The 23341-nt window shown below is 42.5% G+C and overlaps 1 protein-coding gene across 2 annotated transcripts; it reads left to right on the forward strand.

Annotated features, from left to right (window-relative positions):
- The first annotated feature begins 11007 nt into the window (after positions 1-11007).
- On the forward strand, positions 11008-21605 carry dclre1b (DNA cross-link repair 1B). Of its 2 annotated transcripts, XM_034172287.1 has the most exons (5): positions 11008-11517; positions 13662-13827; positions 15822-16004; positions 16703-17597; positions 17628-21605. In XM_034172287.1, exons 1-5 carry the CDS (start codon positions 11128-11130, stop codon positions 17902-17904), a joined length of 1911 nt encoding a protein of 636 aa, XP_034028178.1. In that variant the 5' UTR covers positions 11008-11127; the 3' UTR covers positions 17905-21605. The 2 variants fall into 2 exon arrangements, with proteins under 2 accessions (XP_034028178.1, XP_034028177.1); XM_034172286.1 differs by having other exon boundaries at positions 11009-11517; positions 16703-21605.
- Positions 21606-23341: the final 1736 nt, after the last annotated feature.

Raw genomic sequence — 23341 nt, forward strand, 5'->3', positions numbered from 1 at the left:
TGCTGCGTGACCTCCGCGCACCCGACGGCCTGGAGTGACCATCTGGCCTGGATCGAGTACGCTCATGATAGCCAAGCTTCATCTGCCACCGGCCTCTCCCCGTTTGAGGTGTGTTTGGGGTACCAGCCCCCATTGTTTCCGCTAGTGGAGGGAGTGGTCGGGGTGCCCTCGGTCCAGGCCCATCTGAGGAAGTGCCGTCGGGTGTGGCGTACCGCCCGCTCTGCCCTGCTCAGAGCCCGGACGAGGGCTAAGGCCCATGCAGACCGCCGGCATTCCCCGGCCCCTGCATACCAGCCCGGGCAGGAGGTTTGGCTATCCACAAAGGACATCCCCCTTCAGGTGGAATCCCAGAAGCTGAAGGACAGGTACATAGGACCCTTTTCCATACTCAAAGTCCTCAGTCCAGCCGCAGTGAAGCTGAAGCTGCCAGCTTCACTGCGGATACACCCCGTTTTTCATGTGTCAAGACTCAAGCCCTGCCATACCTCACCACTGTGTGCCCCTGGACCGGCGCCGCCTCCTGCCCGGATCATCGACGGGGAGCCCGCGTGGACAGTACGCCGGCTCCTGGACGTCCGTCGAAAGGGCCGGGGGTTCCAGTATCTGGTGGACTGGGAGGGTTATGGACCCGAAGAGCACTCCTGGGTGAAGAGGAGCTTCATCCTGGACCCGGCCCTCCTGGCCGACTTCTACACCCGTCACCCGGATAAGCCTGGTCGGGTGCCAGGAGGCGCCCGTTGAGGGGGGGGTCCTGTTGTGTGGGCCGCTGAAGAGGAGGTACTGCTGGCCCACCACCACAAGATGGTGCCCTGCTTGAAGTGCGGGCTTCAAGCACGAGAGGGCGTCGGAGCGACCGGGAGTGACAGCTGTCACTCATCATCCGTACAAGCTGTCACTCATCCACTACTCAACACCATCACCATAAAAGCTGGACTGCAACTCCACCTCCCCGCCGAGAAATCAGCTACCTTGGAGGTAATTTTCTCTGACTTAAAACATTGAGTACTAATCTGAACTTCTTTGCAGCCATTTTCCTGTGGCGTTTCCTTATCTGTGGGATTGGCGTAAAGTGTGATCAGCGACGGCTTCGCTTCACACTCCAACCAGATAATTGGTTAGACAGGAGCTGCACGAGTGTGTGATTGGAGGTGGAGGTGCTCCCTCCCAAAAGAACACAGACTGTGGGATTACTGAGTGTGCGTACTCACACTCACCTGTGCTGTTTCTATTCTCTGCCAGCAGTACCAGGTCTGACAGCTGAAGACGGTGACCACCTGGGGACCCAGGACTTGGCGGCTCCGGTGTTCTTCAGGTCCGTTGGCGGTGAGGGCTGTGTGGGATCCGGCTCGGTTCTGGACAGGCGTCTCCTATCCTCAAGCCTGCCCACACGTCACCCAACGTGTAATTGACTGTAGTCCCAAACTGATTGTTGTCTGTATTCCGTTGTGCACAATTTACAACATTAAATTGTTACTGTTTGGCTTATCCTTTGCCCGTTCTTTTACGCCCCCTGTTGTGGGTCCGTGTTCCTACACTTTCACAACAGTTTTCACAGTTTTTGCTCTATGGCAAGATGCATTATCATCTTGAAAAATGATTTCATCATCCCCAAACATCCTTTCAATTGATGGGATAAGAAAAGTGTCCAAAATATCAACGTAACCTTGTGCATTTATTGATGATGTAATGACAGCCATCTCCCCAGTGCCTTTACCTGACATGCAGCCCCATATCATCAATGACTGTGGAAATTTACATGTTCTCTTCAGGCAGTGATCTTTATAAATCTCATTGGAACAGCACCAAACAAAAGTTCCAGCATCATCACCTTGCCCAATGCAGATTTGAGATTCATCACTGAATATGACTTTCATCCAGTCATCCACAGTCCACAATTGCTTTTCCTTAGCCCATTGTAACTTTGTTTTTTTCTGTTTAGGTGTTAATGATGGCTTTCATTTAGCTTTTCTGTATGTAAATCCCATTTCCTTTAGGCGGTTTCTTACAGTTCAGTCACAGACATTGACTCCAGTTTCCTCCCATTCGTTCCTCATTTGTTTTGTTGTGCATTTTCGATTTTTGAGACATATTGCTTTAAGTTTTCTGTCTTGACGCTTTGATGTCTTCCTTGGTCTACCAGTATGTTTGCCTTTAACAACCTTCCCATGTTGTTTGTATTTGGTCCAGAGTTTAGACACAGCTGTCTGTGAACAACCAACATCTTTTGCAACATTGTGTGATGATTTACCCTCTTTTAAGAGTTTGATAATCCTCTCCTTTGTTTCAATTGACATCTCTCGTGTTGGAGCCATGATTCATGTCAGTCCACTTGGTGCAACAGCTCTCCAAGGTGTGATCACTCCTTTTTAGATGCAGACTAACGAGCAGATTTGATTTGATGCAGGTGTTAGTTTTGGGGATGAAAATTTACAGGGTGATTCCATAATTTTTTCCTCAGAATTGAGTGAGTCCATATTTTTTTCCCTCTGCTTGGTCTAAAAAAGTAACCGTTACTGACTGCCACAATTTTTTTTCTTGATTTCTTATAGTGTTTCTTAAAGCCAGAAAGTTGCCATTTGAAATGACTTTAGTTTTGTGTCATGTCTGTGATCTGCTTTTTTTCTACAAAATTAAACAACTGAATGAACATCCTCCGAGGCCGGTGATTCCATAATTTTTGCCAGCGGTTGTAGTCTCAGACCGGGGCCCTCGGTTTGTTTCCCATTTCTGGAGGGAATTCTGTCGGCTCCTCAGGGTCACGTCAAGTGTCACTTTTGGTTACCACCCTCAGGCCAATGGTCAGGCAGAACGCCTGAATCAGGAGTTAGAGAAGGGCCTGCGAATCTTGTCGTCTCAATTTCCCGCCTCCTGGTCCACCCAGCTGCCCTGGATCGAACTCGCTCACAACTGTTTGCCAACTGCTTCCTCTGGCTTCTTTCCATTTCATGTTGTCTTTGGTCATCAACCTTCTCTTTTTCCCTCCACGGATTTTCGTTCTCCTGTTCCTTCTGCACTCAGTCTGGTGATGCGGTGCTAGTGAACCTGGAACCGGGCCCGGAGGGCCCTGTTGCGGTCCTCCATAAGCTATAAAGCAGCGGCGGACCGCAAACGGTCCGTTGCACCTTCTTACTCTCCTGGTCAACGGGTTTGGATATCCACGCGTCATCTGCCACTACAGGGTGTTCCTCATAAGATGGCTCCCAGGTTCATTGGTCCATTTCCGATAGCTAAGGTCATTAATCCTGTCTCTGTTCATCTGTATCTTCCGCGGTCTATGAAGGTCCATCCCACGTTTCACATCAGCCAGCTTAAACCGGTTCGATCCAGTCCGCTGTGCCCACCGGCCATTCCCCCGCCATCCCCCCGGTTCATGGGTGGGGGTCCCGTCTTCTCTATGCGTCGCCTTCTGGGTTCCCAGCGGCGGGGTCATAATCTGCAGTATTTGGTGGATTGCGAGGGTTATGGCCCCGAGGAGCGGTCTTGGGTTCCCTCCCGCTTTGTTTTGGACCCCAGTCTTGTTCGCGAATCATGCTTCTCACCCTTCTGCTCCGGGGCCGTCGAGGGTCAGCCCTTGAGGCGGGGTACTGTCAGGGTCATGGGGGTGGTTTTGGTGCTTGGTTTGTCTCTTTTTCTGCTTGGGTTTACTCTGTCCTGTTGTCTCTTGCCTTTTTCTCTTGTTCTTGGTGGTGGGTGTCTCTGTCCATCTGGCCACGCCCCAGTTCTAGGTGTTTCCCTACACACCTGTTCTGTGTTTCGATTAATCACTTGGGTGCTTTATAAGCTTCTTGGTTTGAATCTGTCCTTTGCCAGTTCGATGTGCCTAGTGCCTTCTTACCAGCTCTGTTCTAGTTTTCTTGCCTTGCTTATTGTGCCTCTTCGGTTTATGACGACTACCTGCTTGCCCTTTGACCACACTTTTTGCCTGATGTTCTGGATCCTGTTTTTTTTTTGTTTTGTTTTTTTTTTTGGACTGCCTATCCGTGTACCGACCTAAGCCTGCTTATTCAGTAAACGTTTTTCCTCCACAGAGCTGTGTACCTGCGCCGTGCATTTGCGTCCGGCCTGTCCTGCCTTTTCAGCCTGATAGGAAGAAAAACTTGGCCTGCACAGAACTGTGTAATGTGAAGGTGCATCTGGTGTATGTTTGAATCCCTTTTCAGAGATGGAAATTGCTTTGAATGATGATGAAATTGAAGTGTAATTATTAAAGTAGTTTCTAAATGTATGTTGTGCATGCACTGTCTGAATATGAGACATTTAAACTTTTCATTACTTTAGATATTGTACAGATCATGTTATTTCTTGTATTTATAAGAGCAACTATGTTTCTTTTATAAGTTGTTTTAATGTATAATGATATATAATGTGCTATTGAAATTATTGATAATATTTTCATTATGAATAAAACCTACAAGAGGCCCAAGCAGAGGGTCACCCTTTTGAGTCTGGTCTGCTTGAGGTTTCTTCCTCAGAGAGAGTTTTTCCTTACCACTGTTGCTCTGGGGGTTGGTAAGGTTAGACCTTACCTGTGTGAAGCGCTTTGAGGCAACTCTGTTGTGATTTGGTGCTATATAAATGAAAATAAATTGAAAAATTGAAATTGAAATTACTATATAGAATTTAACAGCAATTCTTTATGTTATATACAATATACACCCTTAAAACTCACTATATGGTATTGTGGGGTTTGGAAATGAATTCACATGCAATGAAAACATATATATTGACATAAAAAAACATTATTCTATGTAAATTAGTAGCCGAGATATGAAGAAAAAACAACTGGCAGCCATCTTGGACGCCATCATGAATTTGACCCCTTAGATAGGAGCAAAAAAAATGAAACCCAATTTTTTTTCTTAATCTACACATTCTGAGCTTTAAATTGATGTATGGTGCCAAAAATTAACATGAACTGCACACGGGATTACATAAGCCCCTGCAATACACCACCACAGCAACCATTGCGTGTGATGTAAAACTGGAAACATTTAAAACATGAAACTGCACAAGAAATTATCACACCAAAGCCATATACGAGTAGAGGAAACACAACATCATCAAGGATTATTCACATCCTCAGCATGATCTCTTCACATTACTACCCCCGGGCAAGTGTTACAAGAGTGTGAAGTCCAGGACGATGAGACTATTGAACAGTTTCTACTTGCAAGCAATCAGTCTTGTGAACAACTTTCTCACTTAGCCCAGTCTCACTTTCACACATGGACTGAAGCACATGGGCCCTTGCACACTTCCTGACCAGTAAGAACTTGTAAAATGCACTCAAAGGGGTGACTGACTGCGTAGGCCATTCTAAGGGCCCCTTCACACATATTATGAATAAGTACAAATCAGGGGGAGTTACGGCGGAAGAGCTCGTAAGAGAGAACCACCAAAACATCAAGCCGATAGGCAGGCGTGCACGATCCCGCCGCGATGGTATCGTGCACGTGATGGTGTCATGCAAGCAGGAACACAGTGCGAGCAGCTGAGACGTGTTTCACCACATTGTGCCGCTGATGTGGAGAAAAATAAAATAAAAACCAGCTGTATAATTAGTGAATATCACTGGGTTGATATAAACAATACATAAAAGGGGACACAATACAGAACCCTGCGGTTAAATAACCCTGGTTAAATAAAAAATAAATGCCACTCATGGGATTTGAACCTGTAAGCTCTGATTACCAGACATAAACTTTACCACTGCACTACAACCACTGTCTTAAAGCAGAAGCGTGAAAAGGCTAAAATCAACAAGCACATAAATGTATTTTTTTTAAGAAAAAAAAACACCATGATAACTGACCAAACAGCATTTGTTACAGCATATTTCTGCTGATACATGACTGAAAAGTGCTGTATTTGTCGCACTGTTGGATTGTCATATGGTCCTGCGGCATGCCACTCACAGGTCACGCCTGTCCTCTCAGACAGACGTGGGATTCAGATCTCCTGCTGTGTTTCCACATGAACTGATGGTCCATTCCAGCTGGAACAGCCTGTCAATGTGCGCGCTCTCCAAAAGCGATGTATGTTTTAATGAATTTCCACGTGAGGACAGCAGGCAGAGACACATCCGCCTCATGGAGGAATGTTCTAAGTTCATGTCCTTCTAAACACAGTAAGTGTTCTCCAGTTGGGACATCCAGGAGCATAGATCACAACAGCAGCTGCTGTGAGTAGACACGCCCCCCCCTCGCCCGTTCAGCGCCCAGACCAACATGTCTATGTTATGTGGTTAAATGCCTCCCCTGTACTATGTGCGCTCAGACCTCGCTGTCCGGCCCCCATGTGATTAGATCTGTACATACATATCAGCATTTTATGCAAGTGTGCCCCCCCGGCACACACACATGTGTCGGGGGAGCGGGGGGGGGGGGCACAACACACGCGCACACGTGAGAGACACATGCACCACATGTGTTGCTTTCATGCCACACTCGTAGGTGCACTTAGACAAATTTAACATCCAGCTCGACACTGATCATCTGCTGACTGTTTTCATGATGATAGTGCAAATGGACACACATTTTCTAAGTGCCAAACGAATGGTGTTAGATTTGTGTGCATGTCACCTGGAATTTGGCCAACACCTGCCGCGAGAGGGTGTGATGGGCTCTCACAGGGCACACTCTCTTTCAGCCCCTGGTGTGCACAAATAGTTGTGGCAACAGGTGTATGAGGCTTGGAGGCAGCTACGATTTTACACCTATTGCATACGATTCCTGCTTCATGTGCATTTCATGCTCAGTTCGACCACATTCAGACTATGTGTGAAGGGGCCCTAACACTTACAAGGTTTTTACAATGTTTAACAAAGTTTTAGAAAGTTTGGGAATAAAAAAACAAGACATCTGCTGCAATAATTCTAGGCATCAGATCCCGCTGTCAGTCCAGCATTCCACTGTCCACAGATGCCACTCTCATATATTTCCCTCCGTACCTCAGACCACACCTAAGGTACAATTCATCAACATTAAATCAACAGGAAAGCAGAGTAAATACTAAGGCGATTGACGACCGCTAGCCCTAGGCTTCCCTAACAGAACCTAAATTTAGATAAATTTGAGGCAGAGACCTGTTCCATTACTAATTAACTGAATTTAAAAGGACAAGAAGCGTAGTTCCATGTATGCTAGCCATACAAAAGGGAGAATAAATGCATCTTAAGTCTAGACTTGAAAGTCTCTACAGAATCAGACTGATTTATCTCCACAGGGAGATCATTCCACAAAACAGGGGCATGATAAAGAAAGCTCTGTGGCCTGCAGACTTTTTATTCACCCTAGGAATAGTCCTGTCACCAAGTAGTCACCAAAGTAGTCCTGTGCCCTAAGAATGCAGAGCCCAGGCCGGTACATAAGGTTTAATTAGGTCAGCTAAGTAGGGAGGTGCCAGTCCGTGAACAATTTTATAGGCTAGTAGCATGATCTTAAAATCTGACCTCATAGAGACAGAAACCCAGTGAAGAGTTGCCAAAATGGGTGTAATGTGGTCAAACTTTCTGCTTCTTGTCTAAACTCTGGCAGCAGCATTTTGATCCAATTGGAGGCCCCTAATGCTGCACTGCGGTAAACCAGAAAATAGAACATTGCATTTGTCCACTCTAGAAGAGACAAATGCATGGATCAGGGTCTCTGCATCACCCATAGACTGGATGGGTCAAATCTTCACTATAATTTGCAGGTGAAAGAAAGCAGTCCTCATAATACCTCTAATGTGTAGGTCAAAGGACAGCGTGGGATCAAAAATCACCCCAAGGTTCTTCACTTTGTCAGTGTGATGTATGACACATGATCCTAGGTTAAGCATTAGCTGGTCAAGCTGATAACGATATCTAGCTGGACCAAGAACCATCATCTCAGTCTTGCTTAAAAGTAAGAAATTGCTGGACATCCAGCTTCTCACTGATGCAAGCCAATCCTCTAAGAACTTTATGTGTATGAGATTACCAGCAGGTATTGGCATGTACTACTGAGTATCATCAGCATAGCAATGAAAGGTCATCCCAAAATGCTGCAATATGTGCCCAAGGGGTGCTATATAAAGGCAAAAGCCTAAGATGGACCAAACCCCCCCGGAACCCCATGAATGACTGGTTAGGAAAGATGTCAACCATGCAAGGACATTCCCAGTAATCCCAAAATGATTCTCCAGCCTATCAAAAACAATACAGTAATCCACCGTATCAAACGCAGCACTCTCAGTCACTTTATTCTACACTGCTGTATCGTCTTTGTTATTGTTGCCAGGGGCGTCGGACTGGGGGGGTACCCAGGGCAGGGGCATCGGACTGGGGGGGTAAAGGGTACTATGTACCCTGGGCCCAGAGCATGGGGGGGGGGGGGGGGGGTGGCGGCACAAAAAACTGGCATTAAATACATTTTTTGTTGCATGTTATTAATGTCCATACAATTCATGTTGTAAAAAAATATAATTAAAATGAATGTATAAATGTTGCAAAACATAATTCTGCTCTAACAATAGTATTGAAAGATCTCTGAGGGCCCTTCCACCCCTGCACAGTGGTACAATGTTTTAGTCCAGGCGCACAGGCGACACTCCCCCCAACACACACACATCCCAAACAGGATCTCACAGAAAGAGATGTTTTGTAGTGCTGAAACAACTAATCGATTTAATCGATTATTAAAATAGTTGTCAACTAATTTAGTCATCAATTAGTTGTTAAATAACTTTGTTTTACCGCAAATGTTTCGTTTCTTCCATATAAATCAACCATTTCTGCAGCGCGGCTTTGCTTTGAACCTTGAACCAATCGAAGCAGTGATTCGCAGATTGAAGCAGTGCTTCGATCGGGTGCTTTGTTGATTCAGTGTTTTATTTCCCTTAATCTTAATTTTTCCCCACTTAAACCCCAAAGAGCATTTGTCTGTGAGTAACATTTACCTTTTTATGTTAATCTGACCTGTTATGGTGTTCTGAAACATTTGATAGATGTATTTTATAACTTAAAAAAGGGACCGATGCTAACGCGTTAGCATGTCTATGGCGTTTTCAATGTTGAAGTTAGCATTAAGCTGTTGCAGCTGTCAGCACATTTGTTTTCTGTATAATAATTCATGGCTCAGCGTTTGTTGTCGTAAAAGAGTCAAATGTATTACAAATTGTAATATTTTATTCATTTATTTTTATTTATATATCAATAATAATAATAGCAACAACAACAATAATAGTAATAATAACTAATAATGCCACAATACAGTTTTAGAGAAACGGACAAAAAGAATCTGATAAAACAAAACAGAAAAGATTAAACCAACTAACAATGAACATAAATAAATATAGAAATAACTGTTTCCTGTGAACTTATGGGCACTAGGTACTAGCAATATTGAAGACCACCCCCACTGTTATGTTCTTTTTTATTAATGCAAACACCAAATTTCTAATGCGTAGTCATACCAGGTCTAAATCATGTATATCTTAGTTCACACCTGGGAGTCAGAACCCTTTTTAAAGTTGGGGAGCAATATTGAGTTGGGGGGTCTGGGGGACCAAATTGCACCATTTTCTAGAAAAATGGTGCAATTTGGTACCTAGTGCCCATAAGTTGGTGCTATGCCCCTGATTGTTATTAACATTATAATAACACTTTTATTGTTTTTATCATTTTTATTCTATTTTTAGTATTTGCAGGGAGATGTGCAAGTAAGAATTTCATTATATTGTTAAACTGTTTTTTGTTTTCTGTGTATATGACAATCAACTTCTATTCTGTTCAACGATTCTAGGAATTCGCTAAAGCCTAATGTGTATATATTGAAGCTGACCCTGAATAGCATCATTTTATTTATTTATTTGTTTAGTTATTGTAGACATCCTGGCATCCTGCATCAATGTGGGATTGTTCTCAGGATTTGTTTTTGTTTTTTAATTTATTGTCAGGTCAACAGGGGCGCTCCTAATTTGCTTCAGTTTTCTCTTGACCTGCAGGCGGCAGTAAAGCACTATATAAAGCAGGTGCTGCAGTAAAAGTCCAAAGAAAACACAAGGATGGATTATGTTTGGCATGTCAACAGTCAGAGACAGTGCAGCATCTTCTCATGTATTGTAATAAATATTCCAGAGAAAGGCAAGAGCTTCTCTCAGAATTTACAAGGATATGCCTGGAAGAAGTTTCAGTAGGAAGTATTTTAAACATAGGTTCAATTGGGAGGGGGAAGTGTTGGTTATTATGTATATATAAACTAGAAGCACTCGGAGAGCGCAAACCTCTGCCAAGGCCATAGGGTCACTGACGTCACATGGAATACCTTTTGGCAAAGAGACTTGTTCCACGTCGTTTCACGCATCTACCGTCATGTTTCAGATTCAGTGGTTAAACCCTTAGATCTTCAGCAAATGTATTTATAAAGAGAAACTGCATGAACTACACAAGGTTTTTTTTTTATTTTCTAATAAGTTTATTCAATGAGGAGAAACAAATGCTGAATGAATTATTGTTGTGTCATAACTTAATTTTTGTTCAGCCTTTGTGACCCGTGTTCATGAAGTTAGATACAAAAATGTTGAAATTGGCCCTATCCTGCAATGATAAAGAATCCTTAAAAAAATTGCTGGATCCGGATCGTGTTCTGGATCATTACCAAAATTTAATGACTTCTAAGTTAGGCCAAGATACACCCTTGGTCAAAATTTCATTGAAATCCGTTGAGGAGTTTTTGAGTAATCCTGCTAACCAACCAACCAACAAACAAACAAACAAACGGACGCGACCGAAAACATAACCTCCTTGACGGAGGTAAAAAGTACTTGAGAGACACCTGACTCGAGGATTTAATACTGCTATAACGGACTGATGCAGAAGGTGGCAGCAATGCTCCATTGAGAATGCCAGCTGCCGTTAAACGCCAAAGAGAAGAAGAGAAAGAACAAGAAGAAGAAAGTCGCAGGCAGAAGAAGAGCGTTTCCCCCAAGGAGAGAGCGAATTTGGTGCTTTGTTTTTTTTTAAAAAAACTTGTGGCTTGTATAGGAAAATATAGGGGTGCTGTCTATCTCATTGACGTTTAATAGGAGTTCTGTGTCTTATGACCTGAGGGGGGCAGCAATGCACTGGCGACAACCAAGAAGAAGAAGAAGAAGAGCAAGAGCGTTTGCATGTCTGTAAACAAAAATGGCGATAATGGCAGCGTGGAACTACAGGGTGTATGTGTTCAGCTGTATAGCGGCAGTTTAGCTCAAAAAGCGAAACGTTCTCCTCCTTTTTTTACGGCGCCGTTAAGGTTCCCATTCGGAGGTAATGCTCACTCGAACCCTAATAACTTTCCGAAACGTCCACATTCTGTGAATATGGGAGTGAACGGGAAAGTGATTCCACACACCCCGATGGCCGTGGACTTCTGGCAAGTCCGAAAGTGTCCCTGGATCCGGCTCTTCTTCCTGTCCCACGTCCACAGTGACCACACGGTGGGCCTGACTTCCACCTGGACCAACCGACCCATCTACTGCTCCCCAGTGTCCGCCGCCCTGCTCACCCTCCAGCTGCAGGTGATCATCTACAGTCCCACACTCAGTCCGTGGCGTTTCTTCACGGCTCTGTCCCACGGTTCTCCTAAAGCAGGTGTCCAATGTATTCCAGAAAGGGCCAAGAGAGTGCAAGTTTTCTTTGTAGCCGCTCACTCCAGCTGGTGATTTCACTGATTAACACCACTTTGAGCAGATGGGATGAGATCAACTGCTATGGAAAGCAATGCTGTCCGTAGGTTGTGTTGGTTACCAGTGGTATAGAGGAGGATTTTCTTAAAGACCTGAAAGTTCAGCTACAATTTGTCAGAAGGTACATCTGAGATGCAAGCCTAGATTTGATGTTTCATCATGAAGCTGTATAACTGGTGATACAAAATGTAAAGCATGCTCTATGCACAATTTCTCCAATCATACCATCATCCATCTGTACCATCAATTTCTCCAATCATCCAAAGTTCCAAACATCTCCAATCATTTTACAATTACATAACTACTTACAGGTTGTCTTGGTGGCTTTCCTCAGTCGTCTCCTTGCACAGTCACTCAGGTTTTGAGAACTATCTGTATCACTGTAGACAGCCATGTTGTCACCACACGTCACCGAACTGCTGTGTTGCAGCAATTGCCATTGGCCAGTTGCTTGTAATCAATGGAACGATTGGTTAGTTCTCTTGGAGATTTAGCTGGTGTTTTTAACATGTAAACAATTAATAAAAAAAAAAAAAATCTATATTCCTTATTAATGGACCCAGATATTCTGTGTGAAAAATAACTGAACATTTCCTGTAATATTCTCTACCAAATACACAAAAATCATGGCCATCCTTTTTATAGGTCATGCAGTGACACAATGTATTGGGATGGCTGGGTGTGGAAGGAACCTGGAGCAATAATTTGGTCCACAATTCCAATATGGTCTACGTCCCTTCTCGGAATTGTGCTCCTGCTCAAGACTTCATGATGTGTGCAAAGCTATGGTCCAGAAACAGAAGTGTTCTTCAAATTTTCAAATGTCTTATGCATTTTGGGTCATTCCACAACAAATCACCCAATGGGCTCAACCTCACATTGTCAGATTTGTATAAAATACATGTTTGTCCCCCAAACCTTAAATCTAAAATTTCAGGTCTGCCCAATGAAGGTTTTCAGAGATAGGGTGTGTGTGGCTCTCTGGACAAAGTATCTTTGGAAAGGGAGGACATCACAGATTTAAATATAGCACAATATTTCAAACATTTGGATAACTTTTTGAGGTCATGACTTTTTGACCTATATTTTCACCTTGAAATTGACACAGTGCCTTATATTTCATTGAGCCAGAGACCAGTGGATATTGTACCCCAGTAAGACACCTGCAACATATAAAACTAACTAAATATATATAGTGAGCAACACCAAATTGAAATTAGCATGTCAGCATCAGCAAAATAGAAGTCAATAGAATACACATGGCATGGACACACTGCAGAACACATGCTGTTTTTGTTTTCTTGAGGTAATGAAACTCCTTTTGAGAGAAAGTGGTGGTCTTGTACATCCATCCACACAGCATGCTCAAGAATAAAAACAATGAATCTGAGTTCTTTCTTGAGTCCTACAAGATATGACACTTTTTTTTGTCATATGAAATGTGTCATATGACACATTTTCCATCATGTACTTACAGTACATGATGGAAAATGTGTAAGTTAATGATTTCAGGCATGTGGGGTTTGCAATGTCAAATTCATGCACTTCCATGGACCTGCCAGAGATTTCCATCAGACAGCAATACCAGATACATGCCGTGTGTACCATCCATTGTGTTACTCTACTGCACTGATTTCATCACTGAAGTTTTCTATATTCCAGAACTGCTGTGGTGTGAACTGAACTCGCCTACATGCATATTGTGACTGAAGTTACTCCATACATGTTGGAATACAACATGCTTTTCTCGCCTAACATGCATTCTTATCGTACCATCGTGTAGTGTATAACTGCCTTTTGTAATATGCGTTCAGTGCGGTCATGACTTCAGTGTGGAATTTTAACAATTAGGAAGGACAGATGTGGTGATTTGGAGCAACAGAATAACATTTGAATTAACACAGGTTTGGTGCCATAAGATTTTGTATATTCAGTGAGTTGGCTTTTTTTTTTTTTTTTTTTTTTTTGTCTCTTAGGTGAAAGAACAATGGATCCACCCTCTAGAGCTTGGTGAGCCACACATGCTCCCTCTGGATGACATTGGCAAGGAGAAGCTGACTGTCACACTAATAGATGCCAACCACTGCCCGGGCTCCGTCATGTTTCTCTTCGAAGGATATTTTGGATCCATCCTGTATACTGGTCAGTGTGAATACACACTAGTCACAACACTTAGCGATATTATCCATGTTTTCATTTTGCAGTCCACAACGAGGGTTGCATTGGTTCCTTTCATTGAGTGAAATCTCAAAATAATGTAGTAAAATTGGAAAGTGTTGGTCACATTAAGTTATCTGTTAATTTGGAAGGGAGGGGGGTGTTCAAAGTATTTTAATCTTGCATGTTGGCCCATACCAAGTATGATACTTTAAAAATTTGTACATCACACTCATTCACACATTTTATCTGTTAAAATATGTTTCGCTGCTGAGCAAGTGCAGTAAAGAGCAATGATTTGCATTTACGAGGTCTGTGAGAAAAGTATTCGACCTTATTTTTTTTTTAAATCCATATGGATTTGAATCATGTGTGATTACATCAGCCAAGCTTGAACCCTCGTGGGCATGCAAGAGTTTTTTCACGCCTGTCGGTGACATCATTCGCCTGTGAACACGCCTTGTGGAAGGAGTGGTCCAGCCCCCTCGTCGGAATTCCTTTGTCTGAGAAGTTGCTGAGAGACTGGCGCTGTGCTTGATCAAAATTTGTTCAAAAACTGTGAGGCACATCCGAGTGGACACCATTCGAGAAATTCAGCTGGTTTTCGGTGATAATTTTAACGGCTGATGAGAGATTTTGGATTGTTTCTATCACTGTAAGGACTTCCCACGGAGCGGGACGTCGCTCAGCGCTCCGAGGCGACGTCGTCATCCTGTTTCAAGCTGAAAACCTCCAAATTTAAGCCTCTGTTGACCCAGGACATCGTGAGAGAACAGAGAACTTTCAGAAGAGGTCGGAATCAGCAGTTTATCTGGACATTCCACTGTTAGAGATTTTTTTAATGAAAGACGTGCGGACGGATTGGTGTGTCGGCTCGCAGCCGGCGCGGCGCGCCCGCCACAGGAAGAACACCTCCGTTGGAAGCCTTAAGGACAAGTTGGAACATGCCCTGCTGTTAAACAATTTCTCAGATACTCACTCAACTGAAAGCCACCAAAAGCCGCCTGGATTTTACAAATGGTTATCAACACGGAGGTGTTTTTCCTGTGGCGGGCAAGCTGACGCGCCAATCCGTCCGCACGTCTTTCATTAAAAATATCTCCTTTAACAGTGGAATGTCCGGATAAACTGCTGATTCCGACCTCTTCTGAAAGTTCTCTGTTCTCTCACGACGTCCTGGGTCAACAGAGGCTTAAATTTGGAGGATTTCAGCTTGAAACAGGATGACGACGTCGCCTCGGAGCGCTGCGCGACGTCCCGCTCCGTGGGAAGTCCTTACAGCGATAGAAACAATCCAGAATCTCTCATCAGCTGTTAAAATTTACACCGAAAACCAGCTGAATTTCTCGAATGGTCTCCACTCGGATGTGCCTCACAGTTCTTGAAAATATTTGATCAAGCACAGCGCCAGTCTCTCAGCAACTTCTCAGACAATGAAAATCCGACGAGGGGGCTGGACCACTCCTTCCACAAGGCGTGCTCACAGGCGAATGACATCACCGACAGGTGTGAAAAAACTCACGCATGCGCACGAGGGTTCAAGCTTGGCTGATGTAATCACACGTGATTCAAATCCATATAGTTTTTTTAAAAAATAAAACTGTCGGTTTCTTTTCTAATAGACCTCGTATATTTGTTTTCCAATTTACGCAGACATTCAGAGCATTTTACAACGATACGTTACACTCAGCCATTGACACATACAAACATTCTCATATCAGAATGTTGGCGTGCAAGGTGCCCATCTGCATACCAAGACCAGTTTGGGTATTCAGTTACCTTGCTTCCCAAGTAGTGTAGTACTTATATTTTGAAAGGCAGTTTGTCTCCTGCACAGAGCCACTTACACATCAGGTATTGCGGTGACACAATGTTGCAGAGAAATGAAGCAGACACCTGTGTCAGCTTCATGAGTGTGTGATCATTGTGTGTGATAGGTTAATGCTAAAGAACCTGTATTAATGTGTTACTCATTTCAGGTGACTTCAGATATACCCCCTCCATGCTGCGTGAACCTTGCCTTCGGACCAACACCACAATCGATGTACTGTACCTGGACAACACTAACTGTGACCCAAACCGCACCCTGCCCTCCAGACAGCAAGCCACTCAACAAATCAAAGAGATCATCCGCAGCCATCCCAACCACAATATTGTTATAGGTACTTATTTTATAGACCAATGAGTGGTGTATATATATATATTTTTTAATAGCATGCTATAAATATGTTCTCGGTTATTCTCCCTTAAATTAGCAAAGTATACATAAAATTGACATAGTTTTGATAGGTACAGGTGAGGACCATTGGGGCAACTACTTTGGACCATTTTTTTCATCTGTTAACAATTTGTAGTTGTTGTTGTTATTATTATTATTATTATTATTATTTCTGTGAAGGCTCTGTTGACCAGGTGGTTTGCATAGTAGTGAAGCTTGAATCTTCAACTGGACTGGGTTGCTTGACATGAGGACGTTTCGCTTCAAATCGTAGAAGCTTCCTCAGCTAAAATTCTTGCTCTGGTAGTCTGACTTCTGTCTTGACCCTTGTAGAGAAGAATAAACAGGAGCCACAAAAGCTGGAGTTTTAAACCTAACCAGACCCCTCCTACCGAATGACAGACTGCTATTGGCTAGTGATTGTTTAGTTTGCAATTGTTTAGTCACTAGGCGATAGCAGTCTGCCTCTCGGTAGGAGGGGTCTGGTTACGTTTAAAACATCAGCTTTTGTGGCTCCTGTTTGTTCTTCTCTACAAGGGTCAAGACAGAAGTCAGACTGGTAAATATTTCTGTGGACACTGCCACATTTATTAATATTATGCTTAAGTCACACACAAAAAAAACTGTCATTGTCTGTTTCAGGTCTCTATGCACTGGGGAAGGAGTCCTTGCTGTTGGAGCTGGCCATGGAGTTTAAAACCTGGATCGAGGTAAGCTTAGAGAGAATGAATATGCTCAGCGCGCTGGAGCTCCCTGATGTTTTCACCACTGATCCAGGAGCTGGCCGCATTCAGGTTGTGGATCAGTCACAGATCACTTATGCTGCTTTGCATAAATGGAACCAAGAACAAGCTACTTTGGCCATCTTGCCTACCAGCAGGCCTGTGATCTCCTTCCACCCCAACCTCCATGTGGTTCCTTATTCAGACCACTCCTCCTACCGAGAGCTGGAGGATTTTGTCTCCGCGCTCAAACCGACCTCTCTGGTACCCATCGTGGGAAACTGCGTGCCTGGAAGCCTGTCTGACCTACTGCCCAGCAGAAAGCGCCATGAAATCCTGGTGCCTGAGTCAGTCCAAAACTACATGAGGAGATTGCCTGAGATCGAGCTCACAACATCTGAATTAAACAGCCTGCGCAACAGACACTTCTTTCCTGTCATTCCAAAGGGGGTGGTGTTTGAGTCTCCTGTAAGGAGATCAGGAGATACCAGGGACACAGAGGGTCTGGAACTCAGTGTTTCAGATGAAGAGATGGACTCTGAATGTGTTGTAAGCGACTGTGATGCTATCAGCCCGAATAAGAGCCCCAGTCCCAGTAAAATCAGAAAGGTTGGGGACATGTGGGGCATCAACATTGTCCAGATGGTCAATGAAGAAATGGGGATGTCAGAGTCAGTACCACTCAGTCAAATCACCCAGAGCAACTTTTGTCCAGTGGAGATCCTGAGAGACAATAAACCCTACATGAAGCGTGTTAAGACCTCTAGCGGCTCTTTGGACTCTGATGCCACAGTAATCAGTGATACTGCGTCAGATAAAAACAAGAATCTTCATGGAGTTGGTGAGAGTGGCAAGATGACGCCGAATGACAAAAATGAACACAGAACCAATGAGTATGAGGGAATACCATTAACACAGTACCACTCTGGTAGCGATTCCTGCACATCATCCTGCGAACTGAAGGACAGTTATGTAGAGGAGCTTGAAAACAGTCTTTTGCTGAGTCTCCCATTCACAGATGAGGACTTCAAAGTGTGGGGCTCCTTGAAACAGGGTTTTGTGCGACAGTTCCCCCTTTCACTTCTACACAATGCAAACAAAACAATCCACATGGGCACATAATGTGAGACACATAACCTTTTGCCATCCCTTAAATGTTGCTTTAGTATTGTCACTTTTTTGTGCTGGTAAGTTCGTCTCCAAACGTTTGAGAAACATGGTTATCACAACGATCTTGGTTGGTGCAGTGAAATCTGTTGCTCTTGGGCAGTGAGATCACTCTCACACAAAGAACAAACACCATTTAATGCTGCTTTCCCCTTGTTCAACAAGTGGTCTGTAACTACCTGTAAATGTATTCCAGCTTACACCAGTCCATGAATAATATAGTGTGACACTGTCACAGTAAACATGTTAATGCCAAATACTGCATAATGGGACACGTGTCCTTGAGCAACTGAAAAATAAAGTGTGATGGATTTTTTGTTTGTTTATTTTTTAACAGGGTTCTGTCATAGTCACAAATCTCAGTTGAGTTTGTGTCAGAACAACCAAAAAAAAAACAATTTTTTTCCTCCCCTTATTTTGTGCCTCTTAATTTATTTTACTTTTGAACAGTAGGTTTCAGGACTGTTGTCATATGGGCAGTATGGGCTAAAATTTATACCACAGTATTTTTCACTTTTTTAACAGTGATGGAAATTATATGGTGTTACAGGGTTCCTGTGGATTCCTAAAAAGTTTGTAAATTTAAAAAAATAAGGTCTCAGTTGGCATTAAATGTTCTTAAATTATTCTTTCAAAAGTTTTACAAATGCCAAGACATAGGAAGTAGGATTTTATTCATATTTTCCTGACATTGCAATTAAAACTATTAAAGTAAATGGCAATACCTTATTTTTTAAATAATTCTGTGAAATCCTCTTGATGCCATGCAAAGCGAGAGAGCGGAACCAACAAATCTCGTTTGTTGACAGAACACTCAGAGAAGACGCACTTTCAACCAACGTCTGTAATGTCATGGCAAAATGTAACTCTAATCAGGAAAGATTTTGTAGTGTTGTGTAAATCACTAACCACGTTCTATGTTACAATATGTATTTGTCCAAATTTATCAGTAACCCTCAGCCATTTATATGGTGTTCCACCCACCCACCCCCCCCACCCATTTGTGGCTATTAAATTTCATTGTCATTTCAAAAAAGTTTTGATCCTGTCTTGCCTCAAGCTGTGGGAACTGTGTATTGCTAGTTTTATATTATAGGACCCCTTTAATTTTGCACAATCATTTTAATAAGAGTTTAACTTGGACTGTTTGCATTTTCAAAAATCTGCTCCTTCACAGCCAAAATCTAAAAAAAAAATCACCAATCAAAGATTTGTACATAGTTTGATATAACTAAAAGGTCAGTGGCTATGTTTAATTAAGGACTCAATTGTTAAGTCTTAAACAGCACAAAAAGTCTGCTAGTTCACACAACTCAATCAGTTTAATAATTTCCATGAATGTTGAGTTGTAATAAAAATGATTTTAAGTCTGTTGGCTCAGGGGAGAGATTGATGGCTGTACAAGACCACCAGCTCAGTCTCTCAGCGTTGCCATACTAATCAGAGGTGTGCCTAAATGATTACTGGTCTCCAAATTAATGGATATTTAGTATTATTTTTCATTACGTAATTTGATATTTTGGGGATATTATTGTAGGGAAAAAACTGATTTATGACAGTTTTGAAGGTATTGTACAGTCACACTGGCGATAACTGACACCAGTGTACCGCCCATCCCTAGTTTTCATTCATTTTGACTTTTAATAAACAGCACTGATTAAGTATACAGTAATTTTGGTTATCGTCATGACATCTGTGTTATGTGGCAAGTTGAGTACAAGAGTATGCCACCTTACTTTGAAATGGGAAGAGTAAAACATTTTTTCTTCCCCCCATTAACATGTTAGTAATCATTCAGCACAATCACGTTCTTCAGTTGTCGAAAGTAACAAAAATGTACAAAGTGTATAAAAAGAAAGCTCTAGTGAGATATTGAAAATTACATAAATCCAAAAGTTTGTATCCCCCTTTATGAAATGTTCCCTAATGCTTTCTATTTCCTCAGTTTGTCTTTATAATCCCCTCCAGCCTTTTTGGGTCCCTCTGAGCAGAAGAAATATAGAAATATATCTATGCATCCTATATACGTATAAAATGCCTTGTTTGTGCGTGTGTGCATGCGCAGCCCATGTATGTACTGTGGGTGAGGCCACGTAGGACTTGTAAAACAAATGAAACTCAAACACAGTCAAGCTGACCTTGGTTCAGGTGTTAATTAAATCACATTTTGGGGGTTGAGTGGTGGTTCTTACAGCTGTTTTTCTTTTGTATGGCCATTAAAAATTATGATCTACTTGTTTATTTCCTCAGCAATCATGGATTAACTCAACATCCTCAAGCTTCCCGTAGCTGCTACAAACGCTAACACCTTTATGACATATTATGACATGATAATGTCATTTGACACCAGTACCGGTGCACGTATGTCTTTTATCATCTGTTCAGAGAATTAACCATACAACAAGCCATAATATAATAGATATTTGAAGAAAAATGGTTAAGAAAAAAAGACAGGCCTACTCCAGCTTCTGGAGAACTGCAGTGTCAACACGAGCAAAAACAAAATGGGGGGAAAAAAGCATCAACACATGAGCTGTCACTCAAGGCAGCTTTAGCACTATGCAGTCTAAACAACTGGTCATAGAAATCCAAACAGTATGGTACTGTACGTTAAATCTGTCTGGTGTAGACAGTCCTCAAATACTGAGTAATCATGCAAGGAGGACACTAGTGAGGGAACCCACCAAGACACCCAGACAGCTCTTAATGGGTTTATGGGCTTCTGTGGCTGTGACTGGAGGAACTGTGCATTGTGCAATTTTTATCTATCAGCAGTTACGCAGCTGGAGTGGAATCGAGAAGGATTTTCCTAGAGATCTGAAATTTCAGCTGCAGTTTCTTGGAAGTCATGTGGGACATATGAGACTAGATTGAATATTGGTTTCTTGTATTAAAAGAAGGTTTTAAAGGCAAAGTATTTGTGAACATTTCACATGGGAATGCAAAGTTTTGATTTGATGTCATTTTGTTACTTTAACTTTCTTTGTATACAGTCTGCATATATGAAGAATGAGAATTTGTATGACTTGAGTGGACATTGAACGTTACATTGATAGGGGCGACCACATCTGTTTTACTGTTTTTACCATTTCAAAATACGTAGATGTGTGTGTGTGTGTGTGTGTATATATATATATATATATATATATACAGGATAAGTCCATTAAACAGAAACTGCTCATTAATGTCAGTTGTTTTCATAGAAACAGCTCCAGCCTTCAATATATTTGGCAGGTTTTTAGAGAGAAAAGTATTTGGTAAATCACTGTGTATTTTGCTGTGTTGTTATTTCCCATTTCATACATTGGCCACACAAAAAATTGTGCTGCTGTTGTTTTCTAACCACTTCTATCTGTAGATGTATTATTGTACATAAAGCAGCTGTTTGAAGCTCTGCTGCCCTCAGTGGGATTTGACAAGCCCCTTGACTTAATTATTTGCCAGGCTCGCTTGTTGGTAAATTTTTGTTGTCTTTTTGTTTTTTTTGTGTGTGTGTGTGTGTGTGAGACAGATAATGGAATATTTATTGTGATGCACAGCGTGTATACATTTATATTTTATTTCTGGTGTCTCCACAGAATGAAGATTTTGTGAAATGCTCAGTGAAGCACAAGCTGTATTATCTGTGATATGTGAAATAAATGTATTTGTTGTCAGACATTCCTCTGTATATATAGAATACATATAAACAGTACATATTTTAATATCAAACTGTGTAGATATTCAGAGTAGCGATGCTGCTCCGCATACACCTGATCTTGTCACATCTCAGCAGTGGGTCCTGGCTGGGAGACAGCTCGTGAGGGGGGTCAGTGGTTGTGTGTGGTTTTTCATGTACAAATGGAGTTGCGTCAGGAAGGGCATCCGATGTAAAACCTGTGCCAAATCCCAATGCAGATCTGTAGCAATCCGCTGTGGTGACCCTGAGAAACTGGGAGCAGCTCAAAGGCAACATTGATATCCAAAACGGTTTCCTGCTGCAGTACTTGTATTCTTCCTTTAGATGGCAGTAGTTTGTAAAGCATATTGACTTTATTCATTTATTTTTCTCTCACTCTGTCTCTCCTCCTGGAGTTCCCATTTAATGAGAATTGAATGTTCCTTCACAAGCACTGATTCTTGGGAAGAAAATTCATATAATTTGTGTTTATTTGATAGGTAATGGCATGCTGGCAAGTGATGACTTTATAATCTAAAAAAAACTGAACCTCCGCAGATTTCTGATCAACATTACATTGCCGGGTGCAATAATAAAAATTCCACTTAAGGGTTATATTGCAGCAGTTAGCACAAATCGAATTGGGCTAATTCAGACAGAAAATGGCCAGACACCTGCTACGCTCTTAATAAGAAAACCCACTTCAGTTGAAGGCACATTTGTGTGCAGATTGTGTGTTAGCATGCACACTGCACCACCTGACTGCAGAACAGTGCCGGCTGTCTGTCTGCAGCATCGTTGAAAGGTAGTTTGGAGGTCTGCATATTTGTGGTGCTTCTGGGAAACTAACAGAATCTCATCCACCAGCCACTAATGAAACATGACCTTTACCGCTTACACAGTGCAGTCCATGGTGTTCTCAGTGGTGAGCTGTGTACTGATGAGCATTCAAAGGCACTGCTTGTTTGAAAAGGAAATGGAAAAAAAGCAATTTTTAAAATGTTCAGTATGCCTTCAAATTTATAATGGCATATCTTATTATGTTTAATGCAATCTCTCAACACCTCCTCAGAACAACAGTTTACCACGAGCAAGGAATAGCTTTAAACAAACCATACAGCCGATCCAGCTGTACAAACATTTGTTTTGTTTTGTTTTATTTGGCCCTAATCCTATCATGTCCTACTTGGCTGTGCTTTGAAAAAGTGCCTAATAAAATGTCATCTCTGTGCTGTTCCCTCACTTGCCCTCTAAGTTCGGAAGCCTTGGAGGTTTCATGCTGAGAAATCATAAAATTTCCATCAGTGGGTTGTCAGATTGACAGGAGCTGCCAACAGGAGTCTCCCCTTATGCTCATAAAGGATGAATGGCCGGCTCCTGCGTGGGGTTTCTGTGCATGTGGGAGCAGGGAGAGATGGGAGTAACAATCAGCCAGGGGATCAAAAATGAGTGTGCAGCTGAATACTGGTGACGCCTCCACAGCCAGACTGAGGAGTGCCACAGAGGACTGATGTGGGGACTGTGTTAAATGTTAAATTTCCCCATAAATAAGCAGGATCTGATTTATTTAATAAACTCTCCAGGCAGCCAGTTCCAAATGGTTTCAGGGTCAGTGTGGTGATACAGTTGGGTGCAGTATTTGGACAGTGACAGAGTTTTGGTTATTTTGCCTTACACCACCACAGTGTATTTGAATTGAATATATCAAGGTGTGCTTGTCATGCAGACTTTCTT

The sequence above is a fragment of the Thalassophryne amazonica genome, chromosome 6, assembly GCF_902500255.1.
Source record: "Thalassophryne amazonica chromosome 6, fThaAma1.1, whole genome shotgun sequence".
In the NCBI taxonomy this organism is placed as follows: Eukaryota; Metazoa; Chordata; class Actinopteri; order Batrachoidiformes; family Batrachoididae; genus Thalassophryne; species Thalassophryne amazonica.

Coding starts and splice junctions, on each gene's coding strand:
- dclre1b (XM_034172286.1), top strand. CDS start 11,128: ATGTCTGTAAACAAAAATGGCGATAATGGCAGCGTGGAACTACAGGGT. Junction 11,518..13,661: donor TGCTCACCCTCCAGCTGCAG/GTGATCATCTAC, acceptor TTTGTCTCTTAG/GTGAAAGAACAATGGATCCA. Junction 16,005..16,702: donor CAACCACAATATTGTTATAG/GTACTTATTTTA, acceptor TGTCTGTTTCAG/GTCTCTATGCACTGGGGAAG.